This window comes from Hydra vulgaris, chromosome 07, assembly GCF_038396675.1.
Source record: "Hydra vulgaris chromosome 07, alternate assembly HydraT2T_AEP".
Lineage (NCBI taxonomy): Eukaryota > Metazoa > Cnidaria > Hydrozoa > Anthoathecata > Hydridae > Hydra > Hydra vulgaris.
This window is the reverse complement of record NC_088926.1, coordinates 11,332,028-11,355,906: the sequence shown is the minus strand read 5'-3', so window position 1 is coordinate 11,355,906 and position 23,879 is coordinate 11,332,028. Positions and strand designations below refer to the sequence as shown.

Sequence of the window (23,879 nt, the reverse complement as noted above, 5' to 3'; positions counted from 1 at the left end):
GTTAATTATAAACACTTTAATCAAACATACAATACTATAAATATAACTTTCAGTATATAAATATAGTGATAACGATTAATTTGCACAATAAATTAAGTTAGATTATCAAATCTGTGCTTTATATAGATTAGAACCTAGACTGCTATTTATTAGCATATGAATATGCTATAAGTTGCTATTAGTCAATTATTTGTAAATATATTTCAATTATCAATTAATAAATTGTTGTATGATTACAAGAACTTTTACGATTTTATGCAACATTCTATGTCAAAGATAATAGAACTATAAAATTGTTGTTAATTTAACAAAAATCATTAAAAGCTGACTGTAAAGCTAAAAAAAAAAGCGAAACTAATATTAAAGCTCATGGTTGAATGGTTTCAATCATAAGCCTTCTATTATAGTCATCCATACTCTTATAATCCCTCTTAGTTCAAAAAAAAAATTTCAAAGTAGTAGAGTTTTTTTTGCATGAGTAATAGTTTTTATATTCTTAAGAGTATATTTGATTTACTTTCAGTCAAATGAAGTAAGCTTTTGGCAGGGCTCTATGGTAAGTATATTGTTTAACCGAAACATAAATTAATTTGATTTTTTGTACTTGCTTATAATTTTATAGAGTAACATTTAAGGAAATTTATTAATAGTATTAAATGGATAATGTTCTTATATATATATATACATATATATATATATATATATATATATATATATATATATATATATATATATATATATATATATATATATATATATATATATATATATATATATATATATATATATATATATATATATATATATATATATATATAGCTTTAATATTAGTAAAATACACTAACATAATTTACATATATATATATATATATATATATATATATATATATATATATATATATATATATATATAGAGATATATATATACACACAAACAAGAATAACAATAACTAAAAATTCATTTTAGCTTATCATGGGACTTTCTTCAATCAGTTTGATTTTTGTTTTTTGCATTATATTAAAAGTATGCAATGCAGGTATGATATTATAAAATTTGTTTTAATAATATAAATACTCAAAATGCTATAAGTAAGTGTAAAGGTCAAGTTTAGAGGCAATACAAACATATAAATTTATTATAAACAAACGTCACCCATAAATTCTTAATTGTTTCCACATTCGTTTCACAAACTAAAACCAGTTTATTTGTTATTATTTTCATATGGTTTTATTACTTTTGATAGGGATAATTTAACTTTTTTTCACATATCACTTTATTCGTAATTTTGATTTTTATTATAATCAAAACTCAATTTTTAAATTTATTTTTATTCAAGTTTATTTAAACCTGTCTTCTACATAATCATTAGGATAATCACCAGTGTAGTATAAAATATAGTAAAATACTCTAATTGTTCTCGAGCTATTGTAATCACCACAGTTTTTGCATAGCGTGACGTCATAGGTTGATAATGATAGTTTATAATCGTAAATAAGTTTGGTGTTTCCTTCATGCCTCGGTCTGCGGAGCCAAACCGGAGCAAAAGCCGCTAGTTTCTGTTAATTCCGTTGCCGAAGGAAAAAATGTAATAATCTTGTGTTGTCTTTCTCTCTCAAAATGGAAAAAGCTGTTAACAACTAACAACAATTTTGAATTTCCAAATTTTAATTTGTAATTGCTTTTGAAACTGTTTGTAGAAGTAATAATATTTGTCATATTTTTAATTAAATTTTTTCATAGATTTTTTTCTCTATTTATGTATTTAACCATGTTATTTATGTATTTAACCTATTAATGTATTTAACCATGTTAAAAATAAACTGCATAATACGGCGGAAGCCAAACCAGAGTTTGAATCATGAATGCTTAAGAGCTGTAGATGTTCTCAGCGTAGTTAAGGTGCTTTTTTAAGAAATTGCCATCAGTCAGTTAATAATTTAAACAATTGAGATACTTCCTTAAAATATCTAATCAGCAAGATAACAATTACATTATTTAAAGAGTAAACAAAGATCTTATTTAGGAATACAAGCAAAACTTTTAAAATTTATTTAAAATGTATTATGCCTATAAAGAGTTTATATAATTTAAGTTATATAACTTAAATAATTATACTATTTAAGTTATATAACTTAAATAAAATTATGTTATATAACTTAAATAAAATTACGTTATATTTTGGAATCCTAACTATAATTTCTTTTAATTTTTTTATCTTTAATTTCCAGAACTGTGAAAGCTCAAGCTCTTAAATGCTATTTTTAAGTGAAGACTTTGCTCAGAGCTGGAATTTAACCAATGCAAAGACATTTAAAAAATAGAAAATTCCTCAAGGAAATAGAAGAAGAAGAGCTACCAAATTACAACTTACAAATTTACTACTATAAAGTATTTTAGTTTACCTTTGATAAGTAGAAAACATAAAAATTTGAACGAAAAAAAACAAACTTTTATATTGTTTTTTGGCTTTTACAAAGTGTTTAAAAACAAACTTTTATATTGTTTTTAAACACTTTGTAAAAGATCTCGTTCTTTTGATCCAAATTAAGGACGTTTTTTAATTTTATTTGAAACAAGTTGAAGCGAACCAACTGAGCAAAATCTCAAAAAAGTTTATAATTAGACTTTACAAAGTGTTTGTATTTCCCAAGCATGAGCTTCACATTTTTGAAAATGGGAAATAAAAGAAATAATTTACCTCTATATGTATAATAATCTGTCATATATTAAAAAATCAGAAAAAACAAACAAACAAACAAAAAAACGAAAAACAAATTGAGTTCTTAAGTTCACAACAAATTAGAAATATGTAAACATCTTTTTATTATGTTATTTTGTTAAAATTTAATTTTTTATTTAAACTGTTATAACCTTGTCAATTCTTATCTATTTTTTCTTATCTAGGTTTTATTAAAAAGATCATAATGATCTTATCATCAGAACCTTTACAATTTTAAAAACAAAATAATAAAAAATTACAATAAACTTTACTATGAAACTGAAAATGTAAATCTATAGAATAACCGTAATAATAATATCAAATAGAAGGAAATAAAAAACTTTAAAAAGTAAAAAGTGATAAAATCATTTTTATAAATCTGTATAAATCAAAGAAATAAATCTGTCAATATAAATCTTATAAGTCAAAGTTTATTTTAGATTAATAGTAACATAAAACGTCATCCATAACAAGAATGAAATATTTTATGCGTGCTAAGAATCATGTCTTTTAAGGCGCTTGGGAATAGCGGTTGTGAAATGTATGTATATAGTTTATATTTATCAGTTTGTGTGATTGTCAGATTGTAAAATAATAGTAAAGAAATAATAGCAGTGATTTCATAGAGAGTGATGTCTCAATTAAACATATAATAAATTCCCAACAATATTTTTAAAATTTGAGACACTTTATCTATCTGATTGCGTTACAAACAAAAGATCATATTGTGTCATAGCCATCCCGATCATCCCCACTAGAAGCACTGTCTCAAAACTATCATCCCCACTAGAAACCTCAAAACAGCCTCTATCTAAAAAATACGTCGAGGAGAAAGAATTTATTGTGAAAAATAAATTACAATTGGGAGTGTTTGTCATTGGACGAATGTTGTATTTTTGTAAAAATCTTTGCAGTAGACCATTTCAAAATTGTATATAAAAATAATGATTTTTAAACTTGGACTAACCTTTGATTTGATGTGGTTTGTGGTCAGGAAAACTAGTTCACAACTGCAAGCTTAATTAAAGTGTTTTAGGGACAGCTCAATTAACTTTTCTTTTTAACAGTTCCCTAACATTAAAAAAAAAAAAGTTTTTCATAAGTATGTCATGTTGGGTCTTAAAAGTAGTAAAATTATATAAAAATTTCAAAAAAAAAATCGTTTCAAGCTAGCATTATTATTTTACGTTTAATTGCGTAAAAACTATGGGTTTTTAATTAGAAATAAAAAAAGTGGATTTTTACATGTTTTTCATTAAAAAAAAAAAAATTATGACATATTTTTTTTAATCTTTAATATCTTTGAAATTTTATTTATTATTTTGGTTCTTTTGTGTATCAGGTTGACCTACCTTTAAAGAACTTTTAGAACCCCGTTGAAAAGCAAAGTTAATTAAGCTGGTACTAAATATTCGAATAATGCTTGGAAATTTTAAGGATTTATTTTTTTCACCAATTAACATTATTTAAACATCTAGCCATTTACCTGTTAAATTTTTTTTTTTTTTTAACTGGTCTACTCTGCAGTCTTCATTTTTCTAGTAGATTTGCAGTGGGTCTATATAGACATTTTGAGCGGTTCATTGGAGCTTTGCTCATTGGTTACTTAGAGGACCATAAGAGGCATCCGCTATAAGTGGCCGTCTGATGACATTCCAAATTGTGATATATGTGACAGCCCTTAATCTTCTACTAAGTAACCGATGAGCTAAACTACAACAGACCACTAAAAATGTCTATATATGTCCCCTGAAATTCCGCTATAGAATGTTTGCTGGGTTGTTGTGGCAAAGGAGCTTTGCAATAATTAAATAGAACTGTCGCATCAAAAGTTTTATCGTTAAAAATGATGAAATATCTCGCCATGATGTGTAAAAAAGACAACAATCCCTAATATAAAAAAACTGACAATATGGTTACCCAGCAAACATTTGTGTGGAGAATATGCAGCGGATCTACATAGGTATTTTAGACGGTTTATTTGGGTTTTGCTCATGGATTACTTAGTAGACCATTAGTAGCAGTAGCTATAAGTGACCGACCAATAAATTTCCAACATATGATATAGTGGCTAATCGTTAGCTAGCTATTTTTACTAATGGTGCACTAAGTAACCGATAAGTAAAACTACAATATACAGCTCAAAATGCTTATATTAATCCACTGAAATTCAGCCATAGAATGTTTGCAGGTAATAATAAAAAAAAAGGAATTGCTTTTACTCAGCGTTTTTGGAGTAATTGTTCAGTTTTACGTCAATAAAAAATTTGAGCAAAACTGTCAAAGTTTTTATTCACGTAAAGCTGACCAAATACTTAGTCAAAGCAATTGCTTTTTCTTATTCACTCGGCTTAGTCTTAACAATCTGAGGAATGCAAGATGAAATACGCCCGTCACAAACTTAGTGTGAATTTGAGTTTGCGAAACTGTACAACTGAATTTTGTTCAGTGGTGAACCACCACCATTGTTATTGATCAAAAATACATGTTTCTTTACCGTAGGGGTTCTTCCATAAAGTTTGTATGCAGGCATTTGGGGAGGGGGGTTTGCCTATATTCGTACAAATGTGCACAAGAGGGATATGGTCTTAAAGACAGCAAAGTAGGATGGGGACGAAGGAGTATTACAAATGCGTACAAGAAGAAGGGGTGTTAATGACAGCAAGGGAGGGGAAGGAGGTAAATTAGTAACTTTACTGCGTACGTACTTTATGGTGCCCCCTAATATAAAAAATGTTTAGTTTGTTAAAATAATTGTTTTGTCATTTAAAATAAGAAAAACTAGTAAAAAAAATATATCTTATTAATTTTAATATTTCTTAATTGAAAGATGTATTAGTGGTTTATCCAGTGTCTTGTGGAAAAGGGCATTCCCTCCTTCATCGATAAAAAATTTAGCCGTAAAAAATTAATTAATTAATTAATTTTTGATTTTAAAACTTATGGTTAACTACTCAAAATACTTTTTCAAATTATTAAATTATTTTATTTAAATTTTATTAATATGGAAATAATAATTTTAAGTTTGATTCTTTTTTGAATTTTCTTTGGAAGATAAAAACAAAGCACTACCTTCCTTTGCCATCATTTAATAATGTTCAAATATATTATACATCCATTAACTTTTCACTATTATATTGTTACTATATATTTGCATTTTTGCAGTCTCTTTTTTAAGTGTCTGTAACTTTATATATTATATGTAAATATGTAATTAATATTATCATTTTAAAAAATCTTTAAGCTAGAAGAAAGAATCAAGTTTAAAATCGGCTTATCAATGAAGCATAAGTTTTTTATTCATTGTAAAATATTTAAAATATGAGAATTTCTACAATCATTATTAAATAGCTCACAACTTTCATATTCTAGGGGCTTAATGCTGAGTGACATGGAGCGGCAATTTTTCTCATTCAGAGATTTTTACCATGTTTCAAAAATAGTGGCTATAGTAACCTTAACTGCAACTTTGTCTGATTTCGTATTTTATATATTTAAGATGATGAAACTACAACATTTGTTAAAATGAAAACATGAATAAATTGAAGCTATCCAGTCCACTATGTTACATATATGGTCTTGTAATCATTAGCTGTCCTTCAAGGAGAATGACTTTACACTTATTTAAAATCAAATTTCATATTGTACTATCCAAAATATTAAAACAACAAATCGCTAAACTTGTTTACATTTTTTAAAACTGTCTAAAAAAGAAGAATTAAATAAAGGAGACATTTACATAAAGTATAGAGCTAGAAATGTACGCTAAAATGCTCTGGGTTTGGGATGGGATAAATAAAGGTAATAATGCTACAGCAAAAAACAACCATCATTAAAAATTTAAAAGTAGTAATTAAACTAAGCTAATAATTAATAATAATAACAATGATAATAGTAACTGCAAAAACAACAACAATAATAACAACAACAACAAGTATAATAATATTAGTAACAATAAATAAAAGTGAGAATGGTTGTAGTAAAAATAACAATAATGATATCGTACACCCAGATCAAGGGTGCCACAAGTTAAAAAGTGTCAAACTGAGAAAATCAGGGTTGAATTTTTAAGATTTTAATATTTTTTCCAACTAAGATTTATGCCATTTGTATCTGTCATTTTGTAAACATTCGTTTTAGACTTGTGGTATTTTGTCACCATACTATCAAATGACATTCATAACTCAATATCCATAATTTTTGACTTGTGGCACCCTTCATCTGGGTGTACGATATTATTTCATGGGCGCCGGCAAGATTGTTTACAAAGGGAGGGGGGGGGGGCAAAATAAAATTCAACAGTGATATTTCAAAAACTACATAGATGCATCAATTAATCAAGTCATTTTATTATACCAGCGACAACAGAAAATTAAAGAAAATGTAAAAATAAAAACACAAGAATTAAATCATTGTTATTCAGTAAATAGAAATTGTAGTCGTCTGCGTTCACTGCAAAACTTATTTACAATTTGTTCCATAAATTCAGATTTTCTGGAGCGTATTTTTTCACGATGCACGCTCAGCATGCAAAGCCCAGACAAACGCTCATTAGACATGGTTGATCGTAGCCAAGTCTTCACACGCCGCAATGTACTAAATGATCTTTCTACAGTACATGCTGTTGTTGGCAGTGTTATTAAAATGAGCAAAGCTTCATAAACTGCAGGGTAAAACACAGTCCTTGGTAGCAAATCTATGAATTCGTTTATTGTGTTTTGAAAAGATTGAATGGCCCAAAATTCAAACCAAATTACACTATCGAGTCTAAAGTTATCAATTTTGCATACTTCATTGACAGTTGACATTTTCTTAATGAATTTTTCACAAGTTAAAGTTCTTATCTTTGCAGGATGAAGTAAACAAAGGTTAATTGAGCAATGTTATCTTCTGATAACCGCGTTACGGTGTAGATTTATAGACAAGAGCAATTTGTGAATGTGCCTCTGTACTTATGGAAGGTCTAGTTGAATGGCTTGAAGTGCTTGGTAAATATTTGGTCAAAATTATCACAAAACACTCGTATGCTTTTATACTTTGCAGTCCATCAAGTCTCGCAGAGAAGAGGAACGTTGGGTATCATTGACATTCTCTTAGGACTTTCATAGAAAAACGCAATAATTGAGTTTATAGTACCAAATGTATTGCGAATTTGCGGAGGTGCACTCAGATCATTTACAACCAAGTTTAGTCTATGTGATGAGCAATGAACAAAAGCCGCCTTTGGATATTTCATTCTGATTCTTGATTGGACGCCGTTATCCTTCCCTGCCATGGTTGAGCAACCATCGTATCCCTGACTTAACAGACAATCTAAATAGAGACCTTCTATTTTAAAAACTATCTGAAATAATTTTAAACAAACCGTAAACATGTTTATGGTTTTTTTTATATTGTTTAAGATCAGAAAAGCTATTAAGTTTAATTATGTTAAACACGTGTAGAGAAGAAACGTTAATTAAAAAATATTAAACTTTTTTTAAATTTGATACAAGTTAAGGCTTTCATTAAATCCATTCAAAGTAAGAAACGTATTACATACAGCATACTAAAAGCAAGTCATAAAGTCGGGTGAATAAAAATGAGCAATTACTTTTACTCAGTAATTGGTCAGCTTTACGCAAATAAAAGCTTCATAAATTTTTCTTAAGTTTTTATTCACGTAAAGCTGACCAATTACTAAGTAACAGCAAATGCTTATTTTTATTCACCCGGCCTATAATGCCTATATGGGGGGTTTAAGTCCCGCGGCTGTTAAGGAAATGATTCTGATGAAGTAACTTTAATTTGGTGAAAAACTTGCTAATAATATTCAGAGCTTTTGGTCAAAATAAGAATAATGGCTGCGTTAAATTAGCAACAGAAACGTTTGCACTGATCAGTCGTTAAAAAGACCATATTTTACATTTGTCATACGCATGCGACAGCTGTCTTAAGATTGAGTGAAGCTATATGTATGTGCGAATATCCGTTATTTGCCGTAAAAAAAGTATTTCAAAACCTGTGACCAATTTTTTGGCGAAGACACACTATTTACGCCAAACCACATTGTGGCGCTATTAATGAACCAAATTAAATAAAAATTGGTAGTCGTTTCGTAAAAAGGTTAGGCTATATACTCATATATTTTATTTTTACTGTCATAAATAAAAAAATTCTTTATTTTACAATGTAAATCTCTGTAAGTTATGGCGGGTCCCTCTTGAAATTAAAGGGTTCTTTAGATAATTTATTTATCTGCTGATGTTCAAAATTTCAAGTAAATCTGTTGTGCACATATTTTTTTCAAGAGTCATCAAGCACACTAGGTATTTCGGTGAAATTAAGGATTTCTCGCATTTTAATCTGTGTTTTATTATCATAAGTTTTGGTCACGGGATCATATTTTGAATCCCGATCACGGGATGCATATTTTGAAACCCTATACAGAATAGGCAGAGATATGCACAATCTGATTCGCTGATTTTGAAAGAGAGGCTTTTGAGCTATGTTTAAATCAAAACGAATGTCAAAAAACGTATTGAATAATAAAAGTGAAAAAAAGTTATGATTTTTCTATCCAATTTTGTGCAATATAGTACAAATACTTATACAAAACCTCACAACTCAAAACATCCGTGATTTTCAGAATTTTTTTTTTAAATAAAGATTTAAAAAAATTAGTTTGTTTTTCTAATTGTTTTTATAATTCTAAGATATAAGTCAACCATTGTAACAAACTATAAACCAGATGGTGAAACTTGACTATGCTGTGATTCTCATACTATAGATTTTTTAAAACAATTTTAAAATTTACCTACTAATATCTATAGACTATTATTAACTAGGTATAATTTTTTTCAAATTAAGGTCCCATTTATCCAATCATTTAGCAAGAAAAGTATTTTGAAAAAATAGCCTAATTTCTTTTTAGAACTTTACACTTATTACTCCCATATATAAATTATATGCAACACTAAAAAAGTTTGAGAATATTGCTTATTGGTTATTATAGCTAGCCCAGATAATTAGCAACACTCTTAAATTAAAAGCAATTGTAAGCAAGAGCAAATTTAGATATCCCATGGTAATGTATAGTAATAAAAGATCACAAAGCATTGTAGCATAATAAGCTATTAGAAAAAATCTACAACCTGATGTCCACAAGTGTGTTTTGATATAGTAAATTGATTACCAAAAGCAATAACTCTTAACTTACCACACCTTTATGAAAAACAAAGTGTAAAAAGGTAGAAACAAGAAAGATTTCAAACATGCAAGTTCATGTTGTTTATTTTAATTTCAAAACTCAGTACATGTTTGTTGATATATAGCTTTTAACCTGAACAAAATACTCGTTATTGTATTCTATAATTAATATAAAATGTGTATCCTTTAATAGCAATTGATGGTAAATAATATTAAATAAACCAGCAAACTTTGATAAATTTTATATATTTATAATGCTAATAATTTATTTTACATTATATACTCCAGAAGAAAAAGAAAATGTCTGCTCTAAAAAAATTAGAAAAAAAATCTTAAATAAAATGTACTCCATATTTACAAATTTTATTTATAGTTTTATTATGTAATTTTTGGTATAACCAATAAAAACAAGTGTTCTTTTTTTAAATTTCTGTGGATATCTCTTGTTTATTATTATAAAAAAACAGAAATGCGTTATGTTTTATTTTGATGTAATATTAATAATTTTTTTTTAAAACTTGCTTCTTCAAATGTAAAAGCTAATTTTGATGAAGTTATTTTTATTACAAAAATTGCCATAATTCACCTTTATTTGATTAAATTTTTTAACTTTAATACTCAGTAAAGTTTTGATGTTCAGTGAAAAAAAAAAATCTCTTTTTTTGTTAAATTTTCCAATAGATTATCCAATTTATTATTCAAATTATTTCCATTAGATTAATATCCAATTTTCATCCTATATAATATATATAAAGAAAAATATTGATGTACGCCTTATCAGCCTTCTCAAAATTTAAGTTGAATAGTAACTTCTTCAGGGTTCGTAGATTTATATGAAACATGTAAGCTAGTTTGGCAAAACATCTGTAACAATCTTTTTCCAAAATTTTAAATGTTAAACTGTTTATAATTAACAAGTTGGTATAAAGATGCAGTAACGAGCTTAGAGCAACCTCTACCTCAGCTTAAAATTTATACTTTGCATATTTTAAGTACTTTATCAGTAGTCTGGTGCAATTGCGTATAAACTTTGTATTGAGCATGCTTTATAGAACACAGACATTATATTTGATGAGAAACACATTTAGAAATCTTGCAAAATTGCACACATGCAAATTCAAGTGAAATATTTCGAGACTTTATACATACAAAACACATTTTATAATAGCAAAAATATTCATAGCATGACAACTTTTTTTTGATAATTTTCTTTTCTTTTTTTTATTACCTTTTTTTCATTAAAACGATTGATTTTACCACTTAGTTTAGTTTTTTAAATCTTTTTTTTTTTCAATTACTGCAATACAAAAAGTTCCACAATCATTTGCCACAATCCACTTTTATTTATGCCATAATCCACTTTTATTTTGTTAACTTATTTGACTTCAATACTTTTTCTTGCTTTTAATGTCAGTGTTTATATGTAACTGTACAAAAATTACTGTTCTGCAGACAAACATAAATATCACTTCTTTTGTTAAATTTTCAAATATTTTATAACTTAATGTAGCCTGCCAAAATTTTTATAAATTTTAAAAAAGTTTTCAATGGTTTAACACGTTTTATTAAAGTTACGTAATAAAAAAATATATCAGCCTCCTCCAAACTATGGTTGAAACAAAGCATGAAAACAAAATCTCCAGAGAGCTCATATATTGACATGGAACATGTAAGCTAGTTTTGCAATTAGTACATATTTTCTTTTTTTAAAAACTCTAATTTTTAACTCTTTATAATAAACATGTAAATCAGTTTATAAATAAAGTTCTTCACCAGTAAAACTGCATATAAACATTGTATGCAAAAGTGCTTCACTATTAGTCTCATACAACATACTTATATAAAACTATGCATTTGAGAATTCTTGAAGGCCAAGAGCATATTTTAAGAGAAACACATTTGTAGATTTTTTCAAATTTAATTCAACACATTTTTTTTTTCATTTCTTAAAATTAACAATAGATAAAATCTTCATCACCAAGATAAACTTTATTGAAATTTTTACGAGCGAAAATTCTCTTGTACAAATAGATTTTGATACATTTTAAATACTCTGAAGAGTACTAAAATAAATGAATTTCCTGTGTTGATAGTAACACAAGACTTGTATTGATAAACTTAGTATATCATTACTTTAAAATTTATTTCAAAAATCTGTTTGTTTTGATTTTAATTATATTTTTCAACAAAATTGCACTTGCCTCTCTTTCAAAATCAGCGAATCAGATTGCTCATTTTTCTGCCTATTCTGAGCCTGTATAGGGTTTCAAAATATGCTCATGGGATAATTAGTCACAGTTTTCTTAAGTAATCCTTGCACTTAAATTTTGTCACTAAGTGACAAAATTTAAGTGCAAGGATAAATTTTTATATCTTATAAATGCTCTTATAAAGCAACGCTTTATAAGAGCATTTATAAGATATAAAAATTTATAAGATATAAAATTTTTTTTATAAGATGTAAAAAACTTTATAAGATATAAAAATTACCCATTTTGTAACAGAAAGGAAAAAATTCAAATAAATCTTTTGCCCGACACTCTAGTGCTGACCTGAAAGCAAACCTTATCCAGCATAACATTTATCTTTCCTTAGTTACATTGCTAGGTTTTTAAATTATGATAAAAAAGAAAGAAAGTTAAACATGGTCACATTGTTTTAATATTTTAAAAATAGAGTGGTAGTGGAACTCTCTCAAATCATCTCTGGTGTAACTTTACGCCTACTCATTGTTTGATGTACTGGTCAAACAGTTTATATCTCATGGGATGGTATCTTATCCAAAACATTTACCATCAGTATTGAAGTGTGAAAAGGAGGTGCACTGTCTCCTCTGCTATTTAATGCATATATTAATGATTTTAGTGTTCTGGGCAATAAACTACCATAGGCTGTTTGGGTCCTTCTCTCATTAACCGTTTTCTTTATGCTGATGGTATTGTCTTGTGTGCACTGTCAGCTAAAGATTGCCAGATCTTACTTGACTTATGCTCTGGGTATGCTGTGAAACATGAAATAGCTTATAACAAAATTAAATCTCAAATAATATATTTTTTTAAAGTTATGAACCCCTTGTAAATAGCCTTTATTTCACATTATCTAACATGGCTCTTACATACACTATGCAGTACAAATATCTTGGTCATTTGATCTCAAACAATTAGCAGGATGACAAAGATATTCTAAAAGAAGTATGTTCTATCAATGCTAAAACTAACCTAATCCGTAAAAAGTTCAGCACAACAAATACAAGCAAAGATCAAGATAAAAATTTACGATACATTATTTAAGATAAATTGTGGGTTTGGTTAATTAATGTCAGACACCGCTTATATAACTATAAAATAGTCAATTAAAAGATACCTAAAAAAATAAACAAAGAAAAGGCAGATAAAAATTAAGTGACTCCTACAAAAATAAACAAAGAAAAAAATATGAAAACAAAAAGGTGTTCACACAAAACATAGAAACAACCTTAAACTATTTTAGAACCAAATCCACTATAGCTACATGATATCATCCCAGATATCATCCCAGCTGATGTGGATAGAAAATTTATGCTTATTTACACGAAAAAAGTTGTTGTAGCGTGTGTTTTGTTTTTAAAATGATAAGTGGTTCATACGAACAGGTAAAAAAAAATTAAGTTGTCTCCTTGACTAATAATGTCCTAGGTTTTAAGTAGGTGAGTTCACCAAAAAACAATGTATTTACAGCAACATAACTGTTCTATAACAATATCAAGTTTTTAAACTCTTCAACTGTTTTTCTCTCTCTTTTCATCATTTATTTACAGCATTCTTTATATCAAGTGTGTTGACATTTTTTAAAATTATTCTTATATTTCTTTCATTCTTTTTTTTGATTATTGACTGTTTTTTTTACGTCCTATATTGACTGATCCTTTCAATACCTTATATTGGCTGTTTTTGTACGTCTTATAGCTTATATATATTTATTTAAAACCAACAGGTATGTGGTGACAAATGGTCATAAAAAAATCCCGCCTAAAGAATCATAAGAAAAAAAAACTACCCAATAAGTTTAAGAGTATTTAGTTATTATCTATTTATAATTATTTTTGTTAATAATGAAGTCAAACATTTTTAGCCAGGTAAATTAATAAGTTTCAGACAATTTGAATGTCTATTAATGTGATATATATATATATATATATATATATATATATATATATATATATATATATATATATATATATATTGATGTGTTTATTATTTATATCAATATAACTTATATATAAATATATAATTATGCCCAGGTCTTAGTAGTAAATGAAAAGATTAAATGTCATATGGTAGTTAATTATTCCGAAACTTTTAATAAGTATACCCTATTAAGTATATATAATAAGTATTATAAGTATATATTGGACGCATATCCTTTACCTTAGATTGAAACCATTGTAAGCATAATTTCCAAATACGAAATTTATACTACCTTTGCTCAGCATACAACCAAATACCTTTATCCAAAAGAGATCAGCCATAAACTGCTTTTGAAACTGACTATAAGTTGTGGTAATATATTATGATGCCTTTTGAAGTTACTAATGGATCTGCATGTTTTCAATGCCAAATAGATGACTTTGTTAAAACATTTGAACTGACTGACTTGCTCTTCTCGTTAAGTTACCTCCACCTGATAATGCTAAATTTTTACAACTTATTATTGGAATATTCTCGTACTATGTAAAATGGATAAGAAAGTTTTCTGTTAAAATTACACCCTTAAACTCTGTTACTCAATTCCCCATCAATCAGCAGCAAATATCAGCTTTTGAAATATTGAAAAATGAGCTTGTTTAATCTTCCATGCAATCCATTGATTAAAATATACCTTTACAGCCACATTTAATCAGGATGGAAGGATTGTTGCCATTCACATACCCTTCAACAGAATAAACAATACTATTCATCAGTGGAGGAAGCAGCTCAAGCGATAGCCATAAATCATTGGTGCCATTTTCTTCTGGGTTGACATTTCTTTCAGATCACTGACCAAAGGTCTGTGGGATTTATGTATGATTAAGAATTAAGCAGTAAAATAAAGAATGATAAAATAATGCGTTGGAGAATAGCCTTGTTTTCATATACTTATGATATCCATTATTGTCCTGGCCCATGTAATAGTGGTCCGGATACATTTATTTATGTTAGATGTGCAGCAATAAGTTCAGAATCATTTTATGATTTGCATGCTGCACTTTGCCATCCTGGTGTTACTCGCCTCCATCAATTTATTTGATCAAGAAACCTCCCTTATTTAGTATAAGATGTAAAGCAAGTATGCAGAGATTTAAGAATATGTAAAGAAATAAAATCCAAGTACTATCATCCAAATGATGTGCACCTAATTAAAGCAACTCAGCCATTCGAACCTATATCTACTGACTTCAAAGGTCAATATACGTTCTTCAACCATTACCTTCTTCAACCTCTGAACAATATATGCTAACAGTTGTAGACAAATACTATTGTTTTCCTTTTGCTTATCCTGTAAAAGATATGACAACTCAGACAATAATAAACTGTTTAGCTGATCTTTTTTCCATATTTGGTATACCTAACTATTTTCATTTGAATTGGGGATCCTCATTAATATCATCTGAGTTAAAGCACTGGTTCTTATCAATAGATATTGCAACTAATAGAACAACCCTTTACAACCTGACGGGAAATGGGCAAGTTGAAAGATACAATGGAATTATTTAGAAATCAATTTTACTCACTCTGAAATCTCGAAATTTGCCTATATCATCATGGAAAAAAGTTTTACCTGATGCATTTCATGCTCCAAGATCTCTATTATGTACTTCTACTGATTGTAGTCCACACTAACTTATCAATTTTCAACAAAGATCATTATCTGGGTCCTCAATTTCTTCATGGCTTGTTAACCTAGAACCTGTACTTACAAAAAGAAATGCGATGCAAAATTCAATAAACGAGGTGCATCTCATTGAACCAAATCCTCATTATACTTATTTGAGATATCCTTGTGATCATGAAACTACTGTGTCTACTAAACAGCTGGCTCCCATCAGAACAAGACCTATAATACAAACATCAAACAGTAATTTAGAAATAACAGCCATAGGTAACTAAACTCAAATCACTAATGGTAGTAATGAAACTCCTTTAACCTATGAAAAGGAACTAGAAAACAATCTAAAAACAAATAGACATTCTTTCTCGTAGATCTTCATGACTTTCTAAAGCACCAGACCACCTAACTTGTAAATACACCTGAAAACTTTTAAGATGAGGGTTAATGTTATGTTAATGTTGTATATATATATATATATATATATATATATATATATATATATATATATATATATATATATATATATATATATATATATATATATATTATGTATACATATAAGTTTTGTAGCTCTTTTGATTGTAATGAATACCCAAATTAATTATGTTGGCTGAAAAGAGCTATAGTTATACTAGCCTATAAAAAAATACATAAAGTATATATAGTATAGTACAATACTTATATGTATACATTAGTATGTTAATATGAATAATACACACATCAATATATATATATATATATATATATATATATATATATATATATATATATATATATATATATATATATATATATATCAGGTTTTGCGCTACACCTACATTAAAAACAGACTGCATCATTTAGGTTATATGTTAATTTTTTAGTGATGTGACATCTGTACAAGTCCTCTTGATACATTACATCAATTTTAGAATATTTTATATTACAACAATAACATTTTATATATTTAAACCTAAGTATTACAATATTACAATATTTCTGCTATTCTTAGTTCATTTTTCTTCTGCTATTCTTGGTACATTTTTTTCAGTTTTTTTTTCTTTATGTTGAAGCATGAGTGTATATAGGAAAAAATAAATAAATAAATAACTCAAGTTAAATAAGTTATAATATTTTATATATAAAATTTAAGTATTTGAATCATTTAGTGAAAAGGACTTTTATGTAAGTGTACATTGTTTATGCACATTATTTATGTATATCCTTTTTAAATTAGGTTTTTTATGTTTTATTATTATTATTTTTTATTTTATTGCATTTTATATACATTTTTTTGACTACAGATATCATTTTTTATACTTGCAACTTTGAGCAAGGAAGACTTTGCCCACAATTGAGTACTCAAAATAATGTTTGGAAAGTTAACCAATATGCAACACCAGAAGATGGAACTGGTCCATCTCAAGGTGCTGATGGTAGTATATGGTATATTTATTTTGATTCAACGAATGCTCAAAGTGGTTCGCTTGTCTATACCCAAGATACTACACTACCAAGCACCACTATTGTTCTTTCATTTAAAGTCCATGCATATGGTGCTAACTGTGTTAAATTTAGTAAGACATTATTTTTCAGTGCTTTAGATTTTAACTAATTACTATTAGTATTTTGGATTTTAATTAATTAATATTAGTATAAACTATACTATTGTGAACTATATGAGCTATATCTATTTTTTTGTTATTGTGGCATTTTTTTGATTGTTGATTTGTAGAATATATTTTATATAACTTTATTAAAATTTATCATATTTTATATAAATTTATTAAAATATTTATTATTAAAAGCTTTATTACTCAAAATTTCTAACAAAATTTACTTATCCTGTTTTAAAAATATTTTTTTTAAATTTTAAATAGACGTCCTCTTTAAAGACACTAGTGGTGCTGTTATAAATGTTTCAAATCCTATTGTTTTATACAATCAACTTCAAACATCTTATGCTAGCCCTTATACTCTATACACCTTTAACATGACAAGTTCATTTCAGGTATATTTATATATGAATCTTTTAAACTGTTTTTTTTGTAAATTGTAAATGGTGAAGAAAATCTAACATTTTTGTTGTATAAGTTCAACATTTGTTTCATCAGTTATATATACTATAAGTTTAAGTATTTATGATTAGTGAAAATTAATTAAATAAACTAATATTGTTGATGAAAGTAATTACAAATATAATTTGTTCTTTTTATATTGCGTTACTTTGATATTAGAAAATTGAATTTGTTGCTACATCAAATGGTGTTCAAGCAAATTATGCAATTGACGATATTTCATTGACAGCTGTCAGTAAGTACCTTGTATATTTATATAAATAGATAATATTTTTGGGTTGGAATTATATATATATATAACCCAAATAAAACCAAACTCAACAAACTGCTTAGTTTATTTAAATCATGTTTTTAATTACATTTGGAATAATTTTTTATCTTTATTAATGTTTAGAACATTAATAAACATTAATAAAAAAAGAGCAATATACTTTTAATCATTGTTTAAAGAATAGGCACACTTGATTTAAATTATAGTGTTTTTTTACTAATTTAAAAATATCAGTTTCCATGTAAATGTAAATAAGTAAATAATTACGCATTAAAAAATCATTTTATTTTTTGTTTTAACATTTGTACTTTTTTTTAATTTGTTTCAAAAGATTAACATATATCATGAAAAAAAACATAATTATAAAAATAAAAAAAAACAACAGTCTATGATTAATATTTAATATAAAAATTAATTTAAAGTGTTTTGTTACTTAATTAAAAAGCATTTCGATAATATAAAAGCATTATAGATCAAGCTTATCTAATTGTTAACAGGCTTTCAAAAAAGTTTTTTTTTTTTTCAACAAAATTTTCTTTTTCTATTTAAATGTATTAACTTTTTATATTAAAATTCATTAAAGAGACTTGTTGTCGTAAAAAGTCATCATTTATAAAAACAAAATAATTTTTTCTTTTTTAATAACGTTTATTATAAAAAGTGCATACTTAAATAATTTTTATAATATAAATCAAAAAAACGATATACAACTGTCAATTAGTAGTAATGAGGCAATTGCTTGGGCTATTAAACGGTGTTCTGAGTACTATCTATGCTTTGAGTCAAGTTCTTCAAACTAATTTAAAAATGAATAAAGTACCAAAAACTATAAAACACAAAAAACCATCATCATCACCAAGTTCTCTAAACCTATCATTCACTAATATTCGTGGTCTTCAAAGTAACTTTTCTTCTGATGAGTCTTATCTCTTGCAAAGTTCACCAGACCTACTTGCTCTTTGTGAGACTAATTTGAGTTCAGCTGTCTCATCTTGTGATCTTAGTGTTGATGGTTATCTTCCTCTGATTCGTAAAGACTCCAATAGTCACATGCTTGGCCTGGGCATTTACATTCGTAAGAATTCACCTGTTTGTCGTGAAACTAGGTTTGAATCCACAGACTATTCTTTCATGTGCTTTCGTTTAGCACCACTTCACTCTATTGCCTTTCTCTTTGTTCTATATCGTTCTCCTTCATCTCAAGACTGCACTCTTTTTGATGTTATTTCCGATCATATTGACCAAGCCCTCTCTCTTTATCCATCAGCTAATATAGTTGTTGTCGGTGACTTTAATGCTCACCACTCTGAATGGCTTGGCTCTAGTGTCAGTGACTCTGCAGGCATTAAAGCCCACAACTTTTACCTTTCTCAATCCCTAAGTCAAATAGTCAACTTTCCAACTCGCTTTCCTGACAACCCTAATCATTTACCTTCTCTACTTGACTTATGTCTTGTTTCTGATCCTAGTCAGTGCTTAGTTTCTCCACATTCACCCTTAAGTTCTTCTGATCACAGTTTGATCTCTCTAAAACTAATATCTCATTCTTCTTCATCACCTGAATCCCCCTATTACCGAACCTCTTACAACTACAGTAAAGCTGACTGGGATTCTTTCCGTGATTTTCTTCGTGATGACCCTTGGGTAGAAATCTTTCAACTTCCTGTCGACAAATGTGCTTCTTACATAACTTCGTGGATTCAGGCAGGCATGGAATCTTTTATTCCCTCTCGACGATTCCAGGTCAAACCTCACTCTCCTCCATGGTTTTCCTCACACTGTGCTGCTGCGATTGCCAATCGAAACCGTTACTTCCATATTTATCAGCAAAACAATTCTCCAGAAAACAGACGTCTGTTTATTACTGCTAGAAACAACTGTAAAAAGGTTTTGTCTAACGCCAAAACCCGCTATTCTCAGGTCATGAAATCTCGTATCTCATCTCAAAAATTAGGCTCTCGTGACTTCTGGAGAATCTTTAATAATATCAATAATAAGGGCAAATCTATAATTCCACCTCTCTTGTACGGTTCAGACTTTGTCACCTCACCTAAAGACAAAGCCGAACTGTTTGCTAAAAACTTTTCATCAATATCATCTCTTGATTCCACTAATTGCGTCCTACCTGATATTGCCAACAAACAGGTTGATCCATTGCTTGACATTCATATCACTCCAGCATCTGTATCTAAAGTGATTTCCTGCCTAGACTCTTTCACAGCTTGTGGCCAAGACAACATACCTGTTATTGTCTTGCAGAAGTGTTCTCCGGAGCTGTCGTCTATACTCTCAAAACTATTCAACAAGTGCTTATCAGAGTCTTGTTTTCCAGCCTGCTGGAAAGCCGCATCTGTTATCCCTATCTTCAAAAATTCTGGGGAGCGATCTGATTTGTCTAACTACCGTCCCATAAGTCTTCTTCCTATCATAAGCAAGGTTTTTGAATCTTTAATTAACAAACACTTAATTTCTCATCTTGAATCTAATAACTTACTTTCTGACCATCAATATGGATTTCAATCTTCTCGTTCTACAGCTGATTTGCTAACAGTAATAACTGACAGGTTTTATCATGCATTAGATGAAGGTGGAGAGGTTAAGGCCATCGCTCTTGACATTTCAAAAGCGTTTGATAAAGTTTGGCATGCTGGTCTTCTCCATAAGCTTTCTTCTTATGGTGTATCCGGCAACATCTTTAAGATCATTGAATCTTTCCTTTCCAATCGTAGCATAAAAGTTGTCCTCGATGGACAACACTCTTCTTCTTATTCTGTAACTTCAGGGGTTCCTCAAGGTTCTATCCTTTGCCCTATACTTTTTTTAATTTACATTAACGATCTTCCAGATATTCTCACATCTAAGGTGGCATTGTTTGCTGATGATACTACCATTTATTCTTGTCGTGATAAGAAACCAACACCCTCTGATTGCTTGGAGGGGGCATTTGAGCTTGAAAAGGATCTCACTTCTGCTACAGCATGGGGCTCACAGTGGCTGGTGAACTTTAATTCAGATAAAACTCAATTTTTTTCAGCCAATCGTTATCGCAATAATTTAGATCTTCCTATATTTATGAACGGTGATGTACTCGATGAGTCACCTACTCTTCATCTTCTTGGATTAACTCTTACTTCGAATCTTTCTTGGAAACCATATATCAAATCGGTTGCAAAATTAGCATCTGCTAAGGTTGCATCTCTTTATCCAGCTCGCTACTTTCTTACTCTAGATTCTATTCTCTATATCTATAAATCCCAAATCCGGCCTTGTATGGAATACTGTTGCCATATCTGGGGCGGATCTTCTAATGATGCCCTTTCTCTTTTAGACAAGGTGCAAAAACGCATTGTAAACATAGTTGGACCTGCTCTTGCAGCCAACCTCCAACCATTATCACATCGTCGTAATGTTGCTTCTCTTTCTCTTTTCTACAAATACTACAATGGGCACTGCTCTAAAGAGCTAGCGTCTCTTGTGCCATCTACTAAAATTCATTCTCGTGTTACTCGTCATTCAATTAAGTGTCATCCTTTTTCTGTGACTGTTCCTAAGTGCTCCAAAAACGCATATTCGTCTAGTTTTTTTCCTCGAAGATCAGTTCTTTGGAATTCGCTTCCTTCATCTTGCTTTCCTGATTCATATAATTTGCAATCTTTTAAATCATCCGTTAATCGTTATCTTGCTCTACAATCTTCATCTTTTCTCTTACAGTAACTTCCAACTTTAATTAGTGGCTGCTTGCAGCCATGTTGGAAGCGAAGATGTTTAAAAAAAAAAAAAAAAAAATTATACTTAAAAAAAAAATCATTATCGGTAAATTTATACTTTATTTAAAAGTGTTTTGCAAAGATAAAAACGTTTGTTAGGAAGTTTTGATGTAATTTATTTCACCTCAGGTATAATTCAGAATATTTTTTATTTAGCCCGTCTTTAAAATATTTTTTGAAATAGCCGCGGTCAAATTGTCTAAGAAAAATTTGATTTGCCTGGTCATATAATGGCGTGCGACCACACATCTTCCTGTGAAACACTGTATATATATATATATATATATATATATATATATATATATATATGTATATATATATATATATATATAAATATATATATATATATACATATATATATACATATATATATATATATATATGTATATATATATGTATATATATATATATACATATATATATATGTATATTATATATATATATATATATATATATATATAAATATGTATATATATATGCATATACATATGTACATATATATATATATATATATATATATGTATATTTACATTATATATATACATATATATATATATATATATATATATATATATATATATATATATACATATATATATGCATATATATATACATATATATATATATATATATATATATATATATATATATATATATATATATATATATATATATATATAAAGAGATATATATATATATATATAAAGATATATATATATAAAGAGAGAGAGAGAGAGAGAGAGAGAGAGAGAGAGAGAGAGAGAGAGAGAGAGAGAGAGAGAGAGAGAGAGAGAGAGAGAGAGAGAGAGAGAGAGAAAGAGAAAGAGAGTCATAAAATGTTCCCAAGGTATTGTTTTATTAATGAAATTTTTTTATTTTCTATTTTAGATGACTTTTTATGCTTGCGGCACTTTTTTAAAAGTTGAACTTTTTTACATTTTTTTAATTTCTAAGGGGGTTTTTAAACAATTGGCGCAAATAGAAAATTTTGAATCATTAACTATGTAATTATGTCATTACAAAGAATGAAGGTTTTTTATCTATACCGATTGTGTGCATTATTATTATTATATTTGTTAACTTGTGGTATTTTAAAGAAGTCTGTTTTTTAAACATGATGACGTTGAGGTCCTATGCACAGCAATTAAATATTTGTTAGATTCTTTTTATCTTAGACAGTTCAATCACTTCAAGCACTGGCTATTTAAAAGGGTTTTTTGCAAGGTTAGCTCAGTTTCATGGCCAAACATTTTTTTAAATGTGACACCATGTCGGAGAGCTTCATATAGCCGTAGCTGTAAATAAAACTGTTAAGACAGACAATAAACTATAAATTTCTAAATCAGAGCTGGGATGGTGTTGATGCAAACATTGAAACATTGTTGTTGCAATTTAATCACCAGAATGGTAAGGGCATCTGCTTGGAAAAGCAGGCTCTAGAGTTGCTCAAAATAGTTGCAGTAACACAACAGACCATAAAAGGTTAAGAAATAGTAAGGTAAAGATAAAACTAAATCACTTTAAATATCTTTTAATTAATAACAAAATATATAGGTTTCTAATTAAACTTTAAAATTATAGAGATTTAGATTCTCAAGCAATTTTTTTCTGGCAAAGACATTTTGCTACATAAAATTCAAGCTGCATTTCCCCAAAATTAGAAAGGTTCTTATTCTGAGTGATAAAATACTTATGTATATCAATAGAACGACTGACTACATTTCTCTCTTCCGCGCATAGTGGTTTTTGACCTGCAACTTTTCTGGTATTTTAGTCTTATTATTTAAGAATAATATATGTCATAAAAGTAAGAAATTGTTTAAAAGCAATGGTTTGGTAAAAGTTTCAAAGTCAGATGTCAAAGACAAAGAATATAACTCACAAGTAATTTATTCCCACTGACAGGATTTTCCTAAAATCAGTAGAAATATAATGGAAAAGAAATTGATAGAAATCGATAGAATGCACTTTGATTTTATCTTGTCAAAATTAAATGTGTTAAAAATTAGGCAGTGTCATTATAAACCTT

At 28.0% G+C, this 23,879-nt stretch overlaps 1 protein-coding gene across 30 annotated transcripts in view; it reads left to right on the top strand.

Moving 5' to 3' along the window:
* The first annotated feature begins 416 nt into the window (after positions 1–416).
* LOC100210856 (neurogenic locus notch homolog protein 2) overlaps positions 417–23,879 on the top strand; it is a 118,683-nt gene continuing 95,220 nt past the window's right edge. For 28 of the 30 annotated variants that reach the window (XM_065801037.1, XM_065801036.1, XM_065801029.1 and 25 more), the window contains exons 1-5: positions 417–556; positions 968–1,037; positions 17,039–17,311; positions 17,615–17,745; positions 17,972–18,047. In XM_065801037.1, coding sequence (XP_065657109.1) covers positions 554–556; positions 968–1,037; positions 17,039–17,311; positions 17,615–17,745; positions 17,972–18,047 — 553 coding nt within the window. In that variant the 5' untranslated portion in view covers positions 417–553. The remainder of the gene's footprint in view (positions 557–967; positions 1,038–17,038; positions 17,312–17,614; positions 17,746–17,971; positions 18,048–23,879) is intronic. The other 2 variants (XM_065801040.1, XM_065801042.1) reach the window with 2 other exon arrangements.